General features: G+C 53.4%; 2 protein-coding genes across 7 annotated transcripts in view; one reads left to right on the top strand and one right to left on the bottom strand.

The window, feature by feature from the left end:
• The window catches only part of STX18 (syntaxin 18), a 120,548-nt gene extending 116,293 nt beyond the window's left edge, over positions 1–4,255 (top strand). For all 4 annotated transcript variants that reach the window (XM_058430316.1, XM_032135935.2, XM_032135936.2 and 1 more), the window contains exons 9-11: positions 80–149; positions 2,714–2,794; positions 3,587–4,255. In XM_058430316.1, the coding sequence (XP_058286299.1) occupies positions 80–149; positions 2,714–2,794; positions 3,587–3,682 (247 nt within the window). In that variant the 3' untranslated portion in view covers positions 3,683–4,255. The remainder of the gene's footprint in view (positions 1–79; positions 150–2,713; positions 2,795–3,586) is intronic.
• A 1,724-nt stretch (positions 4,256–5,979) lies between these two features.
• The window catches only part of NSG1 (neuronal vesicle trafficking associated 1), a 31,989-nt gene continuing 19,024 nt past the window's right edge, over positions 5,980–18,944 (bottom strand). For all 3 annotated transcript variants that reach the window (XM_058430317.1, XM_032135938.2, XM_032135937.2), the window contains exons 4-5: positions 16,115–16,225; positions 5,980–6,483 (exon numbers count right to left, since the gene is read on the bottom strand). In XM_058430317.1, coding sequence (XP_058286300.1) covers positions 6,283–6,483; positions 16,115–16,225 — 312 coding nt within the window. In that variant the 3' untranslated portion in view covers positions 5,980–6,282. The remainder of the gene's footprint in view (positions 6,484–16,114; positions 16,226–18,944) is intronic.

The raw sequence follows: 18,944 nt of genomic DNA, 5'->3' as shown, positions 1-18,944 counted from the left end.
ATTTCTTTAGAAATGTGTAACAGTCCTGTTAGATTACCAAGTGCTAATAGTTAATATGTAATCTATTCTTTTTATGAAGGCAAATCGAAGGGAGAGTGGTTGAGATTTCCAGACTCCAAGAGATATTCACGGAAAAGGTTTTGCAACAGGTAAAAAAACAAAAACAAAGTAGCTGTACGTTTTAACTTAAAGGGGAATGTACTTGAGAGCGGTCACATTTTTCCCGAAGGCTGCTGCTCTACGCAGCCAGGAGCAGAGCCATGTGTTGCTAGCAGGTGTGCGTGCGCAGAGCTCCTCAGGGAAAAGCTCTCACTACCCACAGCTGCCTCTGCACCCGTGTGATGGAGGAGGAACTCCCCACAGGGGACCCACTGACCACCCCATGTGGTGGCTCATGCGGTGGGTGGCACGTGGGAGGAGAGTCCAGGCCTGGCAGTCAGGGTCCTGGATGTGCTGGGTAAGCTAGGTAGCCCCTCCAGGCTACAGTTTCCCATCTGTAGAATGGAGTGACTCCTGCAGGGTTGTTCTCTGTTTGAGAGAGAACTCCAGAAGCACCCAGCACGATGCTGACGGGCAGTTGCTTTTCAGTCGTAGACTTACAGGAGCTCAGACCCAGGCCTCTCACAACGCGAGGTCCATGCCACCTCAGGGATGGTGTCTGCATGGGAAATAGGATTGTTCTTTTCAAGTGAATTTTCTGAAATTCTTCCAGCCAATAACTGGCAAAACTTTTCGAGACCTGATAAATTTGCCCTTTTATTTTTAGCAGCTAAACACTATAGGAACGTTTGAAAGACAAAATTTTCTCCAGTATGTTAAACTGGGCTACGTGACTTAAGATACTTCCCTCACAAAATGACTTTCCATAAACCACACAGACAGAGTGAAATCATTGTAAATGAGGTACACTAAGTCTAACAGCGGTTTGGAAGTTCGGGTTCATAGGAGTTGCCCTTTTTAATAACACTACCCTGCTTCAAACCTCCCAGTGGCTCCAGGGGGCCTGGGAGGGGCGTGCAGAGCATAGGCAGAGCCTTGCCTTGGCTCACCGGGAGTTTCTTTTTCTTTTTTTTGGAGACGGAGTCTCGCTGCGTCGCCCAGGCTGGAGTGCAATGTTGCTATCTTGGCTCACTGTAACCTCCTCCTCCCGGGTTCAAGCGATTTTCCTGCCTCAGTCAGCCTCCTGAGTAGCTGGGATTACAGGCATGCCACCACGCCTGGCTAATTTTGGTATTTTTAGTAGAGACGGGGTTTCACCATCTCGGCCAGGCTGGTCCCGAACTCCTGACTTCAGGTGATCCATCTGCCTCGGCCTCCCCAAGTGCTGGGATTACAGACGAGAGCCACTGCGCCCAGCCCACCAGGAGTTTCTAAGTCCTGAGGAACAATGTGTCTTTCTTGCTTTTTTCATCAGTGTTGCATTGTAGTTCATATTGATTCTCTCACTGGAACCTTGGCAGTGGTCACTTAGCTCACACTTTGAGACTCTCTAAAAAGGGCACTTAGCTCACACTTCGAGATTCTCTAAAAAGCGGTGACGGTAAGGCAAAGCCATCCCAGTAATATTCATTGCTGGGAATCAGAGGCCACATGCTGCCTTCCTCCCTACAATGTGTCAGTCAGGTTTCTCCAAAAATCCACACTAGCATTCATTCTGCCCCGACCCTGTTAGGAAGCAGCTTCACCACCACCAAAAGGAGGAGAGAAGCAGGCACTCCTGCTTGTAAGGACGTCTAGCACTGTCTCTGCTCCTGCGGGGCCAGACGCCCCCTGTGTTATCCCACGCTTTTCAAGGCTTTGTTTGGAGTAAACGTTTTCTGTAAGCATCCTGCATCCTATTTTGATTTTTAAATTTTAGCCTGTTTTTTAAGAGATATGATAGTAAAACACAAAGCACTATTTTTGAAGCTAGCATATGTATTTCGAAGCACATACATTTTAAAGCTTACTTCTGTGGACTTCAGAAAGAAATGAGAGACTAGAAGGGAAGCCCTTGGCATATGGTGGCTGCTCCACAAACCATAGCTCTTAGGTTTTTGTCCCTGTCACCAGCGAGTGGCGCAGGAGGGATGATAGGTGCGGCGGAAGGAGCACTGCAACAAGCTGGGGTCTCAGCCCTGCGCAGTGGCTCACACCTGTAATCCCAGCACTCTGGGAGGCCGAGGCGGGAGCATGGTGTGGGCTCAAGAGTTCGAGACCAGCCTGGGCAACACAGTGAGACCCCCCCCAAACAATTTTTAAAATTTAGCCAGGCGTGGTGGCACATGCCTATACTCCCAGCTACTTGGGAGGCTGAAGTGGGAGGATCGTTTAAGCCCTGTCTCAAAAAAAAAAGTCTCATCTCAGTCCTGCCACTTGGTTGCTGTGTGATGTGACTTTGGGCAAGTTAGTAAACTTCTCTGAGCCGTGAGTTTCCCTTTCATAAAACAGAGGTAATACCTACTTCTTGGGGTGCTGTGAGGATTTGTGGCTATGCAAGTAAAGCCGTTTGCCCTTGGTGACGGCTACTGTTCTTGTCATGATATACGCTTCAGGGAGGAGGAAGTGGCTGTATAGGTCAAGCATCCCTAAACTTCAAAATGTGAAGTCCTAAAGTGCTCCAAAATCTGAAACTTTCTGACATGACATTCTAAGGAAATGCTCGTTGGAGCATTTTGGATTTCAGGTTTTTGGATAAAGGATACGCAACTTGTATTTATCTTTTCTTCCACAGGAAGCTGAGATTGATAGCATTCACCAGTTAGTTGTGGGGGCAACTGAAAATATCAAGGAAGGCAACGAAGACATAAGAGAGGTAGGCACTGCTTGGGTTCCCCAGGTGCAATGTGGCGCAGCACTGAGTCCCAGCAGCGGGTGTTAGTCTCGCCGGCACAGCTGCCCAGGAGCCTTGCTGGGCAGAGCTCACAAGGCTGATCACAAAACTGTGTGACCGTGAGACCATGGTCCGTTCCAGCGGAGCTGGGTGTGTTCATGAGACCCACCACCCGTTGCCCACCTCCGACTGCTTTCGAGAGGCAGTGGCTCACCAGCCTCCAAAGGAGCAATCCAGGGTGGGTGGGGGTACTCCTGGCAGGGTCAGGCCAGCTCCCCATGTCCAGGGATGCACATGGGTAGACGAGCTTGTTGGCCCCCACCAAGGGGTCAGAGCCTGGCCCTTGCTTACAGAGGATACTACAGCCATCCTGTCGAGGGGACTGTTTCCCGAGCTCAGCCCTCAGGGTTGGGTCACCACGGACATCGTGTTACTGGGAAACACAAAGCTTGTGGTCACACTCTGCTCAGGGCGTTTAACCCTGGGACAGAAGGGAGTGATTCTGAGAGTTGTGTTGAGGGAGAATTGTGCAGGACCCAAATGATGGCCAAACAGAGGGAAATATAACCCATTTGTCTTCTGGTGGATCTCAAACCCAGTTTGTGGTTTTGCTTAGTAATTAAGCCATCCATCTATTCAAGGTAAGCACAGATGGAACGACACCCATAGTTACAGCCAGGATCAGGAGAGCACGTGGGAAGAGTGGGGCATTTCAGGGCTGCTCAAACCAAAATCCTGTGTGATAAAAACACCTGTGCTCCCATCCCTGCCCAGGCCATTAAAAACAACGCTGGCTTCCGCGTGTGGATCCTCTTCTTCCTCGTGATGTGCTCCTTCTCCTTGCTCTTCCTTGACTGGTACGACAGCTAGCCTGGGCCACGGGGGCCAAGCACGAGAGTCCTCATGGGCGCTCACAGACTGCGTGCTTTCATGTACCTCCGGTGCTGGAGCATGGTATGACCAGATTTTATCACAGTGTCATTTGAAGGGAAAGAGGTTCAGACAGACAGATGTATTCCCCAAAAAGGGATACCCCAGGCCGATGGTGTTCAGCCCATTCAGCAGCTGAAAAAGAAAACAGTGCACACCAATGGGAGGCAGCCTGTGTAGCCCTCATCAGGCAAGACAGACTGAGGGAGCTGGTGATTAGCTGCTCCTGAACTTGAGGCTGCCTTGGCAGGGGGGCTGCTCCAGTAGCAGGGGCACAGCAGGCCTCGAGAACCCCTAATCGTCTCAGGGTTCAAAGGAAAACACTGACCTTTCCCATCCCGGTAGCTTCAGGGAAGATCATAGTTAATAACGTCTCTCAACAAATGATTACTTCTTTGTTTCCTTGTGGCTTCTTGTCTGTCTGAGTCAACCAATACACAGACTCCCTGGATTATAGAAGAGAAAATTCACATCTGCCTTGTTAATCTAATAAATATAATTACAGCCCCTTAATGTGTTGTCAATGAGTCTAAGTTGAGAAATTCAGTGGCAGCCCAGCCGTCTCCTATCAGGGAAGAAATGCAGGGGAGACTGGGGCCCTCAGTGAGGGGCTGCCTAGCATGACTCCTCCAAAGACTGCTGTCCCCAGAGCAGGCAGGGGGTGTGGGAGGGCCAGTTTCCCACCACTGGGTCCAAGGAGCCTTTGTTCAAAGGAGGAAGTGGGCCACGGAAGAACGGGCCTGCTTCTCTCATGCCTGTGCTTCTGACCTCCGGGAAGCGTAAACAGGAACACCTATGTGTAATTGAAGGCATGAGACGTCTGTGCAGAAAGCATCCCAGCGCCCACATGGGCATGAGACAGTCTGCACTGCGCCTGGTGAAATGCGTGTGTGTACAGACAGTCCACTGGGCAGCTCGGGTATCCTCGTGTTCTTTATTTGCACAGAGTGAAATGTCAGAAGTTACATGTAAATGAATTCACAGTCAATAAAGTCCACATCTACCGGGAAATACTGGCTCGGCCTCTGCACTGTGCACACGTGGGCTTCACTTGTCTCTATTCAGATGTGCAGGGAAGCTTTGGCACTGATTTATTGCTCTTGAGTCATTTTCCACAGCTTAACAACGCCCTTCTCAGCACATGCCTCTGTGATGCACACCGCTGTGCCAAGGTCACGGTCTGTGTCTCCAGACACCCTTGATGAGAAAATATATTTTCTGTCTTAGAAGCACATTTCAGGAAACAAGAGTGGCGCTGACCACGGTCACCATGCCTGTTCACAACACATCTCACACTATTTGTCGTTTATTTCTGATCTACTAAAAAACTGAAACTTCTGACATGTACATCAGAAACAACACATTCAATAACATAGAAGAAACGTCTGCAAATGTCTTTTTTCTATTTAATTGTTTAACACACTTGGTTCATCTAACTGGCAGTTTTGTAAACATAAACTTTAATATCAAGATTCAAACTGGAACAATTTTCTTACAAAGATCGTGAGTTGAAATTTGTCATTCTTTTGCACAGTGCCACACCAGCCCCCCCACCCCCACCCCACAGCCTTTCCTGCCTGTTTCCCACATCAAGGGATATCAGTTTCATAGAATAAAAATTAAAGTAGCTCTAGCTTACCAGAAATTACATTTCCACTTTTCCCACCCAGCTCATTTCTCTAAAAACTAACGGGGCTATTGGTGCAAATTTATTCATAATAGAAGTGAACCAGAGGGCCAGTGGGGGCTCTTTCCTATCAGCACATCACAGAGCAGACAGACTACCTGCAGGGAGAGTTCTGCACCTCACGGCCCGTCTCTTCCCAGCCCCCTCCCTCACACGCTCTGCCAGTCTACACACACTGGAGCGAACCCCAGCTGTCTCCACCCAGATGGGTGGTGCCCCTCCCTCCTTATCAAAATGCCAGAGTCAGAGGGGAGAGAGTAGTCAATCCACACCGAGCCTGCCACATTGCAGGGCCGTCCCACCCCGACTCAGGAGTCAGCACAGGGAGGGGCGGGTGGGTCTTTCCCCTCGTTCTCTATGCCACTCACTACAGTGCACCTTGGCAGCAGTCAGCACTGTTACCCGCTGATGGCCAAGGAAGAAATGCGAAGTAGGCTTGCTCTTAGCACAGCGAGAGCTCACTCTAGATATGGCTGTGGAGGAAGGTTTGCAGACAGGGTGGGTTCAGAAAATCAATTCCATAAAATGCATTTATCTGAGATCCAAACCCTTGGCATATCCAGTGTAAATTTATTTTTTGACAGCATCCAATAAATCCCAGTAAAGGAGCTAAATGAAGATCTTAACATGAAAAGTGGTGTCAGAGCTCTTTAGGCAATGCTGAAATGCACTTGATTTTATGCCCATGGGTGGTCGGCAGCAAGTTTTATTTGCAAAGCAGCATTAGCAAACAGAAGCAATTGCACCGTAAATGAGTAACCTCTAAAGTATCAGTAATTATATTTAATGAAATGTCCCTCAAAGTCCCTTTGTTATTTGCAAGCGACACATTGTAAGGAACTTGCCAATCCCGCTAAGCTGACTTCTCAGCCGCTTCAGTCTCCTGCTCCGACAGCTTCTCTTCCGACAGAACTGACATCCAGGGCGATACGGAGCGCGTGATGCTCTGCTTGGCCAGGTTGTAGTGGTTTATGACTGTGTAAAATTTCTCCCGGGCACTGGAGTCTTGCTCCGCGTAGTAGCTCTCCAAGCCTTCTGGGATGCACTGGGTGTTCTGAAAGACAAGAGGCCATTAAGAGCACGCGTCGGTGCAAGCGGGGGTGCCAGTGTGTCTCCAGTTGGCAGCCAACAGTTACTGAGCACCTTCCCTGAGCTTGAGGAATAGATACAGTGATGAGCAAAAACGGGCATGGATCTTGCCCTCAGAGAGCACAGCACAGGGGAAGCCTGGCCTTGATTATTCTTAATAGACTGGCTGGTGGGTGCCATGGCAGACGGGCACTTGGGCTCCAAGGGCGCCAGTGTAATGGGACAGCAGGCCTTACTTCACTGAAGATCTTGCACTAGTTGTCATTTTTAATCAATTGGAAAACAACGACACTTCTGACATGTCCAGAAACAACCAATTCAAATGAGGACGGAAGGGAAGTGAGAAGGGCTTCCCTTGAGCTAGGTTCTCAGCAGACCTTAGCTAGGTGAGATGAGGGAGGGGCAGCACTCAAGGCAAAGGAAACCAGAGCGGAGAGAGGCCTTGGGGCAGGAGTCAGAAGAGCGGTACTGGAAGAGCTGGGAGGGGGCCTGGTGACCCAAGGAGCAGCTGGAGGCTGCTGAGGAGCTCAGGAGGGGTAGGGGTGCCAGAAGCTGTCCCCTACAGGCTACAAACCCTGCAGAGGCCAAGGACTCCTAGGGTTGTATGTGGAATTCTGTTGTATGGGCATTCTGGAGGGAGACCAGTTCGTTGCTGTCATCAGCTTGTTGGGAGTCCAGGGCCCAAAAAAGGCTAAGGTCCTGCAGCCAAGGCTGGTGGCCTGGCAGGACAGGAGCAGACCTAACCCACTGCCCCGCAGTTAGAACTGGGGTTGGTGGGGCACTAAGTGGGCATGGCGGTCAGTGTGCTCACATAGCTCGGGGACCCCACACCGTCCCCACAAGGAAGGCGTGCAGAGGTTGCTAATTGTCTTCCACTACCCATTCTCCCCAGGGAGTTGGCCAGGGCATGTGGCACCCACCTAAAGACTACATTTCCCAACCTGCCTTGTAGCCAGATGAAGCCATTGACTGATTTCTGACCAATAGGATTCAAGTGGATGTAACCAACCCAGTTCTGCACCGGGCCCTTAAAGGGAAGCTACCTGCCCTCCACCCTTCTGCCCCGTTCTGGGCCAGCTCTGACCATGCAGAGGACAAAGCCCTGGGGGCTGGCAGGGCAGCAAGAGACAGGGAATCGGAGCTCCGGGATGACTTCATGGGTGCCACACTGCCTTCAAGCTTGGAGTTTAGTGTGAGAGAGTAATAAACCTTCCACCTTGTCAAAGCCGCTACTATTTGTGTGTCTAAGCAACCAAAGCAATTACGCTAACAGCCAAGAAGGGCCACTTTATCAGATAGGAAAAGTGAGACTGCAGTTTAGTCAGGGGTCTCCAGCCTTAGCCACCATCACCGTCACCTGGGAAGGGTTTAAAAACTCCAGATTCTCAGGCCCTCCCCACAAAAGTGTGACTCGGCAAACTTGTGCTGCAGTAATCAGTATTTTTAAACATCTCCCCAGTAAGCCTAAGGTTCAGCCCTACTGAGTCCACCGTCCAAAGTGATCAAGGCCACTTTGCTGGTACGTGGCGAAGTCCACAGCACTCACCGACTCCTGGGACTTACCAAGAAAACCCTACAGTTTCCACCTCTGCCACCCAAAGTGCTGGATTCCTCTCCCCGCCCCAGGTAAATACAGGGTGGTGAACATCCGGAATCTCTTTGATGACTCAACATCTCCAGGTACCTCAGGCCAACGCTAGGATTCCCAGCAGTGGCTGCAGCACCAGTGAGTGAGGACAGGCAGGAGACATCTGCACCTGGCTTGCCCACAACACACCAGGGAATCGCCTTGGGGAACCTCCTCGCCCGAGCGCAGGTCTTTCTACCTCTGAAGCTAAAGGCAGGTTAACTGGGCTCCCCACCTGAGGGGCCAGCTCCTGAGGCTGTCCTGCTGTGTCTAGGCCCATCTCCCCCAAGCGGGAAAAGGGAACTGCTCAGGTTTGCATTTGCCTCCTGTCATTCTCATACTGACCATGTACGGGATGCTTTTCAGGCATTCTTTTTCTGTGAGGTGAGTTCCACTAGTCCCACTCTATAGATGGGGGAAGTGAGACCCAGACAGGTGACTACAACCTCAACTCCATGACCCCATACCGTGTCACCCAAGGTACCGATCCAAGACTTCCCACCCAACCCAAAAACAGAAGAGTGAGAAAAGGAAGGCCTTACAATAAGCTCTACCCAGGGGGCGCTGGTCAGAACTGTCTTTTAAATCCGGCCAACATTCATCCAGTCCCTGCGGTGGGGCACACTGGCCGGACAGACGGATCCCAGCTTGACTTGACCACCTCACTCACTGGAGCTTTCACGGAGGTTTCACCCTTTGGTGCCCTCAAAGGCAGCAATTACAGAGCTCATTTTATAGAGGAGGAGCTGAGTTCAGGGAAGCCTACACCTGCCCCGTAAGTCAGGGCTGCAAACGGAACCAAGGCTAAGGCCGCAGTCTACACAACATCTTCTACCCAGTGTGGGGCCACTTTGGGCCAACGCTCTGAATCCAGAGGCCCCTCCAACGTGCGGGTTCATGTGACGTCGCCTGGCTGCTATGTAGTGTCAGGAGCAGACACAGGGCTAAACACGTTTTCACTGAGAGAGGAAAAAAGGGGGATCTCAGACATAGAAAAGCTCTCGCATGAGCAGATTTGGAGGTCTGAGTGTGATCTGGCGTGTCTTGTTCTTTCTCTAAGGGAGTGAGCTCCTGTCTCCATCTGGATACTTCTTACGCTGGATGCCTGCTGTATGTTTAGGAAAAGGATGTCAGAGTGAGGTTAGCAGGTGGGCTGCCCATCAGGTTTAGCTCATGCCAGTTCTGTGCTAGGTACCAGGACCACCAAAAGGAGCATGATACAGCCCAGGCCCCAGCACTGCTGAAATCGGCCCTGCTGGTCCCCTTGCCCTGCCCGTGGTCTTCACTCAGAAAATCCGAGCTCATGCTGCTGTAGCGTCAGGAAGTGGCAGGCCTGTGTCGTCCTCTGCAGAGGGAGGGTGGTACCTATCTTAGGTGGTGGCTGACAGATCAGATGTGATGCTCTGTGCCCCAGCGCTGGCACACAGAGCCACTAGGTGGTCATGACTAGGGGCTGGGAAGATGGTGAGGGGGTGGGGAGGGGCCGTGGGTTGGGGGTGTTCGAGACAGCACTTGGGTCTTACAGAGGTTTATCAGGAAGCGGATTCTGGCAGCAAATCCACACCCCCATTCCCTGCAGGCCAGGCCCTGTGGTTCAGGCGGGGCCGGGGGTGTTTTCCCTCTTTTCTCAGCTGTGGCTGCAGCCTGTCCTCGGAGGTGAGTGACTCACCTCCACAGGCTTAAGGCAGGTGTACAGGGATCAGCTCCTGATGCCACCCAGCCCCCATGGGGAATCCATTCTCTTTGTTACCAGCTCATTGAACTCTGAAGTCTAAAGATGGGAATACTTTACACCTGCAAGGCCCTTGTGAGCAAAGAGCTATTTTCAAAAGAGAAATGACAAATGGAATGTGCTTCTCACCAACACTGCCCCTCGTCCAGTGTTCAGGGGCTGCCACTGGCAGGAGGGCAGCGCTACAGGAGAAGGGAAGCTTTGGAGTCAGGCCCACCGTACCAGCTGAGTTCACGTGAGGAGTGTCTTCCCTGTGAATCTCAGGTCCCTCACCTATAAAATGCGCCTAATAAGTCACACCGCCGTGTTGCTGAGGACTCAAGTCAATGCACAGTGGCTCAAGTTAAGAAGCCAGGATGTGCCCCAGGTCACAGGGTGTACAGAAAAGATAAAGCCAAAAGACACCACCGAGGTACAGCACTTTTATCACCAGCGTCTTGATCTCAGCCCCACCAGGAGGTCGGGAAGCACCTGACACGCTACAGAACAAACAGCCCATTCAGACCGGCAGCACGTGCATCCGGAAGGCTCTGTTGGCCAGACAAACTCCCCTGCAGCCTCGCCGCCACGCCCCTTCACGCTGTCCTCTCCATCTACCGCTCGTCATCCCTCAGGGAAACGGACCACAGGTTCCCCTCTTCCCACCCACCTCGGCACCCAGCAGAGCCCTGCAAGACCTGATGCGGCCAACACCTGTGAAGTGGCGGCCCCGCTCAGGGCTGGCATACGAGATGGCTCAGAAACAGCCCTGCCCTCCAGGTGCCCCGCCCAGGGAGAAGGACAGATGGAGTCCCCAGATGCCTCCCACACAACGTGGCTGCCCAAAGGCAAGGCTGGGGAGGCACCTTGGTGCCCGTGGTGGCGAGCACCCCAGGGGGTTTCCCAGCGGAAGCAGAACGCAGAGGCCTTGCCATGAGCGCAGATGGGCCGGGGAAGCCTTCCTGAGATGCTCCCGCTGCCCCCCATACCCATCTCATACAGAGCCGCCCTCACCTGTGGGGCGTGTGCCTCGAGGGGAGCGTGACTCAGCTGGGCCTGCACGTGGAGGAGCTTGGGGAGGTTCCCATCTCTGGGCCTCATTCCCTCACCTCTGAAGTGAAGCTGATGACGGACCTGTCTTGTGGGGCATGGGAGGACTGAGGTAGCTAAGCGTGTTCCCAGCACCCAGCACTCAGCCAGCACCGGAAAAGAATAGCCACTAAGGGCCAGGTGCGATGGCTCATGCCTATAATCCCAGCACTTTGGGAGGCTGAGGTTGGATCACTTGAGCGAACCCAAGAGTTTGAGACCAGCCTGGGCAACATAGCAAGAACGTGTAACCTGTCTCTACATGAAAAAAAAAAAAAAAAAGAATGGCCAATATAAAGGGAAGAGCCAGTTTAAAAATATGGGATTTGGGGCACTTTCCCCATTATGTTTAAAACTTTTTTATAAAACTCATGTAGTAATTTCATGTTGTTGTTTTTTTTTTTTTTTTTTTAAAGGCAGAGGTAGAAACCTAGTGTCCTCTCAGGCCACGTCTGCCTTTTTGACCCTCCTCATGATATGCCTTAGCTTGGGGCCACTGGGAGTGGCTGCCCAGAAAGAGCCTGTCCCCTCCCCACTGCCTGGGGCTCTGAGGTCCCTGCCTCAAGGTGTCGAGTCCAGCGTGCACACAGTTGGAGGCACTTAGTAAACACCGCACATGCTGACTGTACCAAGTGAACTGAAGGGCATGACCTGGGGCTCCACGAAGAGCCTCTGTGCACCCTCTAACCGCTGGTAAAAGGGGGATATAACAGCATCCACTTAACAGGGCTTCTGGGTGCATTCCATGAGTAATGTGTAAAAGCCCCACAAGAGCTGCCCAGCGCTGGTGTGTGACAAGCACATGCACAAATATGGAGGAAAGAGGGCAGGGGGACTTCATGAGCTCACACCTCTCGTTTCTCCAGCTTCGGCCAAGGGCAGCTGGATACAGACCAGCAGCTCCCTGGCCCTCCTCGGTGCCTTCTCTGGAAAGGACACCCCCTCATTAGATGCTAGTGGAAAATGCCAAAGTCCTACAGGACATCACTCCAGAACAACTTATCAGGGGACTCCCAATTCCCAAGACTGGCCGTGGATGGGAATCACCTGGATCGCCTTTCAAACAAAAGGTGCCAGGCCCCTTCCATTGTGGCCGCCAGTCTCATCTGCAGCCGGGCACAGGACCGGGGCTTCATCTCCTGGGTCATCTCCCACCCAGGCCAGGTATCCAGCGGGACTTGGGCTTGCAGGATGGGGAAGGCAGTTGCAGCCACCCCCTCCTCCCCATGGGGAACCTGCTCCAGGCCCAGGGAGGATGAGCCAGGAAGGAAGTTCCAGGGCAGCTGGTGAAGCCGCTGGCCTCAGTTATTTGTAAGTAGCCCATTTCGGTGGGGACTTCCGGCCCCCCAGGAAGCTGTCCTCTGCTGTCCTCTCTCCTGCTCGGGGCCAGCTCCTGGGCCTACCCATGCTCCCTCTCCATGACATCAGCCTCCTGAGTAGCTAGCTCTGCACCAGGCCCTCTCCTTTTACTCCTCTGCCTCCCAGATTAAATCAGTCCTCCAGTCTGCAGTCTCCCCTCCATCCCTAGTGCCCTGGTCTTCTCTTCCCTCAGCCACTGCAGCAGTCTCCTTGGTCATCTCACTGCCCCGTCTCTCCCTTCCAACCTCCAGCCTCCCCGGGTGACCCGAGAGATCACCCTATCACTTCCCCCTCCTCCAGGGGCCTGTGCCTGGCACTCAGGGTGCACCCGGTCTGGCTGTAAGCTGGTTCATCCTCCGCTGCCTCCCTGTGCCTGCGGCTGGTCCCCCACCAGCACACCCCCACCAGCATGCCCCCACCGCCCACTGCTCCCTCTGTGCTCCTCTAACATCACACATCAGAGCCAGCACTGCCCTCCTTCCCTGAACCCCGCACCCTCTGCTTCTGTTTGTTGTAAAGCCCTGGTGTCCTCTCAGCCTCCAAAACAGACTCAAACTCTCCCAGCCCCAGCCTAGGGCATGGGCGGGGCTTGCTGAATAAAACATGAGTGTAAGGGTGGGGGCTTTCCTCGGCTGGGCACACTCCCCCAAGACCCGCAAGATCCCTGGCTCACCTCCTGGAGACCCGCTCCTCCAATGTGGACCATCCTTCTAGAAACTACCGCCCACATGTCCATGCCCAACCCCTGAGCCCTCTTTCCTATCTGTCTATAGCCTTCGCATTTAGTGTGACTGACTTCCTCACCATTCATTTGAGAATGTAAGAGCCTTGTGAAGGCAGGGGGCTGTACCTGACTGGCTCTCGGCTGTGTTCCAGCGCCTAGAACAATAGCAAGAGCTGCTAGCATGGGGTGGGTGCCACGTACGTGCCTGCCCAAGGAGGGAAGAGCTGAATGTCGGGAGCCTGAAGGACAGCAAGACGTGGAAGGAGAAAAAGGGACTTGGGCTGGACAACATGAATTCCAGCCTTTCCTACTAATCGCATAAGGACTCTGCGTCCTCATATCAGCAAAAAACAAAACCTAAACGAAACCCAAACCCAAGCTACCCAGTGACAGCTGCCAAGCCAGGCTTCCCTGTGCACGTGCTCAGTGCTGGAAACAGTTGGCTTCTCCTGCTTTATTTTAATCTCAGCAGTGCCAAGCCCTGGAAATGAGCATCTCACACTGACTCTAGGAAGTTCAGAGCCAGCTACGGAGTATATGGATAACGGGAGCCCACAGCAAGCGTGTTTTACAGCCACGCGTGGCATAACAGCATTTGGGTCAGCGATGGACCACATGCCACAGTGGCCCCATAAGACTGTCACGGAGCTGAAAACTCCTGTCGCCTGGTGACCTCGCAGCCACTGTGTGGATGGAACACAGCACACTCTTCACGTTTGCAGAGGTGCTCGTGTACACACACCCCCTGCACTGTCAGCTGTATAAACGTCTTGCACATACAATTACATACAGAACATAATACTTGACAGTGATAATAAATGCCTATGTTACTCGTTTATGTTACCATACTATACTTTTTAATCAGTATTTTAGAGTCTATGCCTAGTTATTAAAAAAAAAAAATGTTAATTCTAAAAGAGCCTCAAGGAGCTCCTCCAAGAGGGATTCTGGAAGAAGGCAATGTTTTGTTTTGTTTTGTTTTGTTTTGTTTTGTTTTGTTTTGTTTTGTTTTGTTTTGTTTTTAGACGGAGTCTCCCTCTGTTGCCCAGGCTGGAGTGCAGTGGTGCGATCTCGGCTCACCGCAACCTCCGCCTCCTGGGTTCAAGCGATTCTCCTGCCTCAGCCTCCCGAGTAGCTGGGATTACAGGCACCCGCCACCATGCCTGGCTAATTTTTGTATTTTTAGTAGAGATGGGGGTTTCACCATGTTGGCCAGGCTGGTCTTGAACTCCTGACCTCAGGTGATCCGCCCACCTAGGCCTCCCAAAGTGCTGAGATTACAGGCGTGAGCCACCGCACCTGGCCTGGCATTGTTATTCTAGGAGATGACAGCCCTGTGCCTGTCACTGCTCCTGAAGACCTTCCAGTGGGACAAGGTGTGGAGGCAGAAGGTGGTGATACTGTTGATCCTGACCCTGTGCAGGCCTAGCTAACGTGTGTCTGTGTCCTTAGCTTTTAACAAAAATGTGTTGAAAGTAAAAAAATAAAAATTTTTTTAATAGAAAAAGCACATGAAGAAAAATAATATACAGTTGTGCAATGTGTTTGAGCTTTAAGCTAAGTGTTATTACAAAAGAGTCAAAAACTTAAATTTTAAAAGTTTATGGGCCAGGTGCGGTGGCTCACACCTGTAATCCCAGCACTTTGGGAGGCCGAGGTGGGTGGATCACTTGAGGTCAGGAGTTCAAGACCAGCCTGGCCAACATGGTGAAACCCCATCTCTACTAAAAATACAAAAATTAGCCAGGCGTGGTGGTGGGTGCCTGTAATCCCAGCTACTCGGGAGGCTGAGGCAGGAGAATCGCTTGAACCTGGAGGGCAGATGTTGCAGTGAGTCAAGACGGCACCATTGCACTCCAGCCTGGGCAACAGAGCGAGACTCCATCATACACAGAAAAAAAGTTTATGAAGTAAAAAGGTTAGTGAGCTCAGGTTAATTTATTACTGAAGAAAGAATATGTTATGAATCAAGTGTAGCCCACGTGTCCAGCGCTCACTCCTTCCACAGGAGTGCACAGTCATGCCTGGGCCTTCACATTCACTCACCACCCACTCCCTCCCTCACCCACCCAGACCAGCTTCCAGTCCTGCAAGCTGCATTCATGATGGAACTGCCCTATGCAGGTGGACCATGCATTATCTTTTATACCATGTTTTTACTGGACCTCTTCTACGTTTAGATACACAAATACTTACCATCGTGTGACAACTGCCTACCTTGTTCAGTACAGCAACATGCTGTCCAGGTTTGTGGCCTAGGAGCAGTCGGCCATACCCTCCAGCCCGGGTGTGCAGCAGGCTGGGCCGCGCGGGTGTGTACAGTACACGCTGTGAGGCTGGCACAATGACGGAATCGCCTAACAATGCGTTTCTCAGGACGTATTCCCGTCACTGAGTGATGCATGGCCAGGCCTCCCTGGCTCCGTCTTCTCTTTCCACCCATATCTCCCCTCCCTTTCTTTAATCCCTTTGCCTTGCATGCCACTTGTGGGCTTTTGGGAATGAGCATTATATATGCAAAGCGAGCATTTCCAGGCCTGTAGAGAGCCCAGCACCACTGTGGCTCCCGCGGTGGGACAGGCAGGAGAGGGACACGGGTCAGGAGGGTGGGTGTGCCCCCCAGCCCTGCTCCCCATTCCCTGTGTGGCCTTGGGCAAGGCTTTCCTCTCTGTGGGACTTGGCTTCCCCCAGTACGTCCTCTCCTCTTTCATGTGGCGGACATGGTCCCCTCTCTCTCCCTCCCCCAGAGCAATCCGCTGGGACCTGGTAGGTATCATCCTGGGCATTTCCCACGGCAGCCCCTGGCTGGGCCCACTTTCGAGGAGGGCCCTTCCCGGGACTGCTGAGGTCAGCTCCCAGGGGCCAAGTCCAGAAGTTTCCTTCCTGTGGGTCTCACGTGCCCCCTGCCTACCTGCCCTGCTCTCCAGGTGGGCCTTCCCAGGGACACTCCTGACACTGGCCCTCTGTTGCTCTAAGGCCTGTCCCTGGGCCAGCTGGGGGAGACGGCAGGAGCAGCCTCGAGTTCAAGGGAGAGAACATGGGGTGCAAAGGCGTCCCAGGGCCTCTGGGGGAAAACGGAGCTTTACCTTGAGGACGAACCCATCGGGGCATGCGCGGTCATACTTGTACACCTTGTAGACGACCAGGAAGACGACGCAGGTGAGGAAGGCCAGGGCGAAGAGGACCAGCACGGAGACCTGTGGGCAAAGGCGGGACCGTCAGGGGTGGCCGGAAGGCAGCAGGACAGACACAGATACACCCGCACACGCAAGCCCCCCAACACACAGCATGCGCAGAGACTGTCTCTGGAAGAACCTGGGAAGGGCAGCTGGGGACGAGAGGTTAGGAGCATCACTGTTCACTGGGCAACTTTTTGGTAACATTTTAATTTTTCACCATATTCATAAGTGACCTTCATTTTACATTAGTTATTTTTAGTACCCAAGGTCCTGCATAGACAGCTCAGGGTACAGATATGAGGAAGCCCCACTGTTGCCCAGGCAGCTCTCGGGCCACTAAGACACATGTCTGAGAAGCGGGGTTGGGCTGCCCGCTGCCCCATCACGGCCGTGGTGCCTCAGCTGCCAGCCAAGCATCCGCTCAGCAAACGTGTCCTGAGCCCTGGGCTCAGTGCTGGGACACGGTGTCACATGGACACGAGCCTGCTTTTGTGTGGGACCAGGAAAGACAAAACCTCTGCAGCCCCACTGGCCTTCACCCTCGGCGGTTGCCCATGTGGTTAGTTAAGTGTCCTCAAGGACAAGGATTCGCTTTTCTTCACCATAGTGTGCTGAGCACTAGACAGCCCCAGCACACAGTAGGTGTTCAGCTGGTGTTTACAGATGAATTCACGACAGTTGCAAGACAGCTGGCTTGGAGGGGGACAGCCTGCCCCAGCCGGAGGGCATGGGACATGGGTCACTAGATGACACTGGACCTGGACCTTGAAGGCACTCACCCGGCTGCCAGGGAGCCTGGCAGGGACGAGAGTATGTCTCAAAGCCAAAACGGGCTGGGCGCGGTGACTCACACCTGTAATCCCAGCACTTTGGGATGCCGAGGTGGGGGGATCACCTGAGGTCAGGAATTCGACACCAGCCTGGCCAACATGGCGAAACTCCATCTCTACTAAAAATAAAAATTAGCCGGGCGTGTTGGTGCACACCTGTAATCCCAGCTACTCGGGAAGCTGAGGCAGGAGAATCGCTTGAACCCGGGAGGCAGAGGCTGCAGTGAGCTGAGATCGTGCCACTGAACTCCAGCCTGGGTGACAGAGCGAGACTCCACCTCAAAATAAATCAATCAATAAAAAGCTAGAACAGTGGGCAGATGGCCCTCCGCCCACCCAGAGAGGCAGAGAGAGCGATGGGGCTCCCTGGCCGGGTGGGAGGATGCCAGGTGCCAGCACGTGGCAGGGCCTCCGTAATCTTAGTCTGAACATGCACAGAGCTGCTCGCTCCCCACCGCCCCTCCCAGCAGCCTGGGGGCTGCAAGGGGCCAGGACTCTCCCCTGGCCACATACAGACCCTACAGCCAACAAGGTTAAAGAACTGGGGAGCTCTGCTGCTTCCTAAGGCTGCAGTCCCGAAGCTCGGCTGGGTAGACCCTCCAGCAGAGTGCCCTCCTGAGCCCTGCCCGCCTCAGGAACTCCCAAAGTGCTGGGATTACAGGTGTGAGCCACCGCACCAGGCCTGCTTTCTGCCTTTTTAATTTTTTCCTCTTTGTTCCTTTGGGTCTGCTCTGACTTGAGTTGCCTGCAGTCCCCTGACACCATGCAGTCCCCAGTTCCCGTCTGTGAAAGGAGACCAAGGGCATCCCAGGCACTGGTCCTGGGGAAGCAGATGTGCGTGAGAAAGTGTCCTATCAGCCGCGCAGCATGATCACCTGGAAGACGGGCGGCCACCCTGCCGTGAATGCTGAGGCTAACACTCCTTCTCTTTGGGAGCCCCTATGCACCCCCTGCAAGCCGCTCAGGCCCCAGCACCAGGGCCCAGGGTGCAGGTTCTGCCTGCAGCTCTGCACCTTTGCAGCTTACCAGCCTCACCACCTTGGAAGCCCCTGAACCTCTCTCAGCCACAGACTCCTTGCCTATGACATGGGACGACACTTCCACCACCTCCCCATCTCTGCAAGGTTGCAGATGCCTGGAGAGCCACATTAGACCCTGCAGCTCATCCCCTGCCTCCACTTGCCGGGGGTCTTCATCTCCAGGCCACATAATTGTCCCTGAGCCTGCATCTTAACTGCAGGCAGCCCTGGCCGCAGGACCAGCTGAATGGGGTGGCTCAGAGCTGAGGGACGTGGCCTCTCTGCTGTCAGATTCCTGTCCATTGTGCTGCCAGATTCATTGGTCCCAGGCGTTCTCAGCACAGTGCCCGGAGCAGGACAAGGGCAGCACCAAGACCCTGAGACCCCAGCCCAGGCTGCTCTCGCGTTCCGCCTGGCTACCTGCTATACCCCACCGCCCGCTCTCCCGTCTCCCCAGCTCACACCCACTACAACTCCAATGAGACCTGTCCCCTCTGTGTTCCTTCACCCAGGGAGGGACCCCTCAGGCCCCTGGCAGGCAGATTCACATCCCCTCTGAGGAGGCCCATCCTTCTGGTCCCCAGGTCCTGCCAGTTCCTCAGTCACATCTCCCGTCTCCACTCCCCCAACCCCGACCGTAGGTTGCCTTCTCGGGGCCATCACCCTCTCTAAGGGCCGGAGAAACTCCAGTCCACTGGGATGGCCTACAATGCATATGCAGCCTATGCCTGACAAGGGACACAGACAGGATGGATGGAGCCAGGCTGCTCCCCAGGGCCACAGCGCCCACAGGGAAAGGCGCCGTTTAGTCCAGATCACAGCTGCAGTGCACAGGCCAGCACACAGCACCTGGGCCAGGGCAGCAGAGCGCGGCGCTGTGATGAAGCA

The sequence above is a fragment of the Hylobates moloch genome, unplaced genomic scaffold (genome assembly GCF_009828535.3).
Source record: "Hylobates moloch isolate HMO894 unplaced genomic scaffold, HMol_V3 SCAFFOLD_17, whole genome shotgun sequence".
Classification (NCBI taxonomy): Eukaryota; Metazoa; Chordata; class Mammalia; order Primates; family Hylobatidae; genus Hylobates; species Hylobates moloch.
The sequence above is the reverse complement of the archived record's forward strand: the minus strand, read 5'-3'. Positions and strand labels throughout refer to the sequence as shown.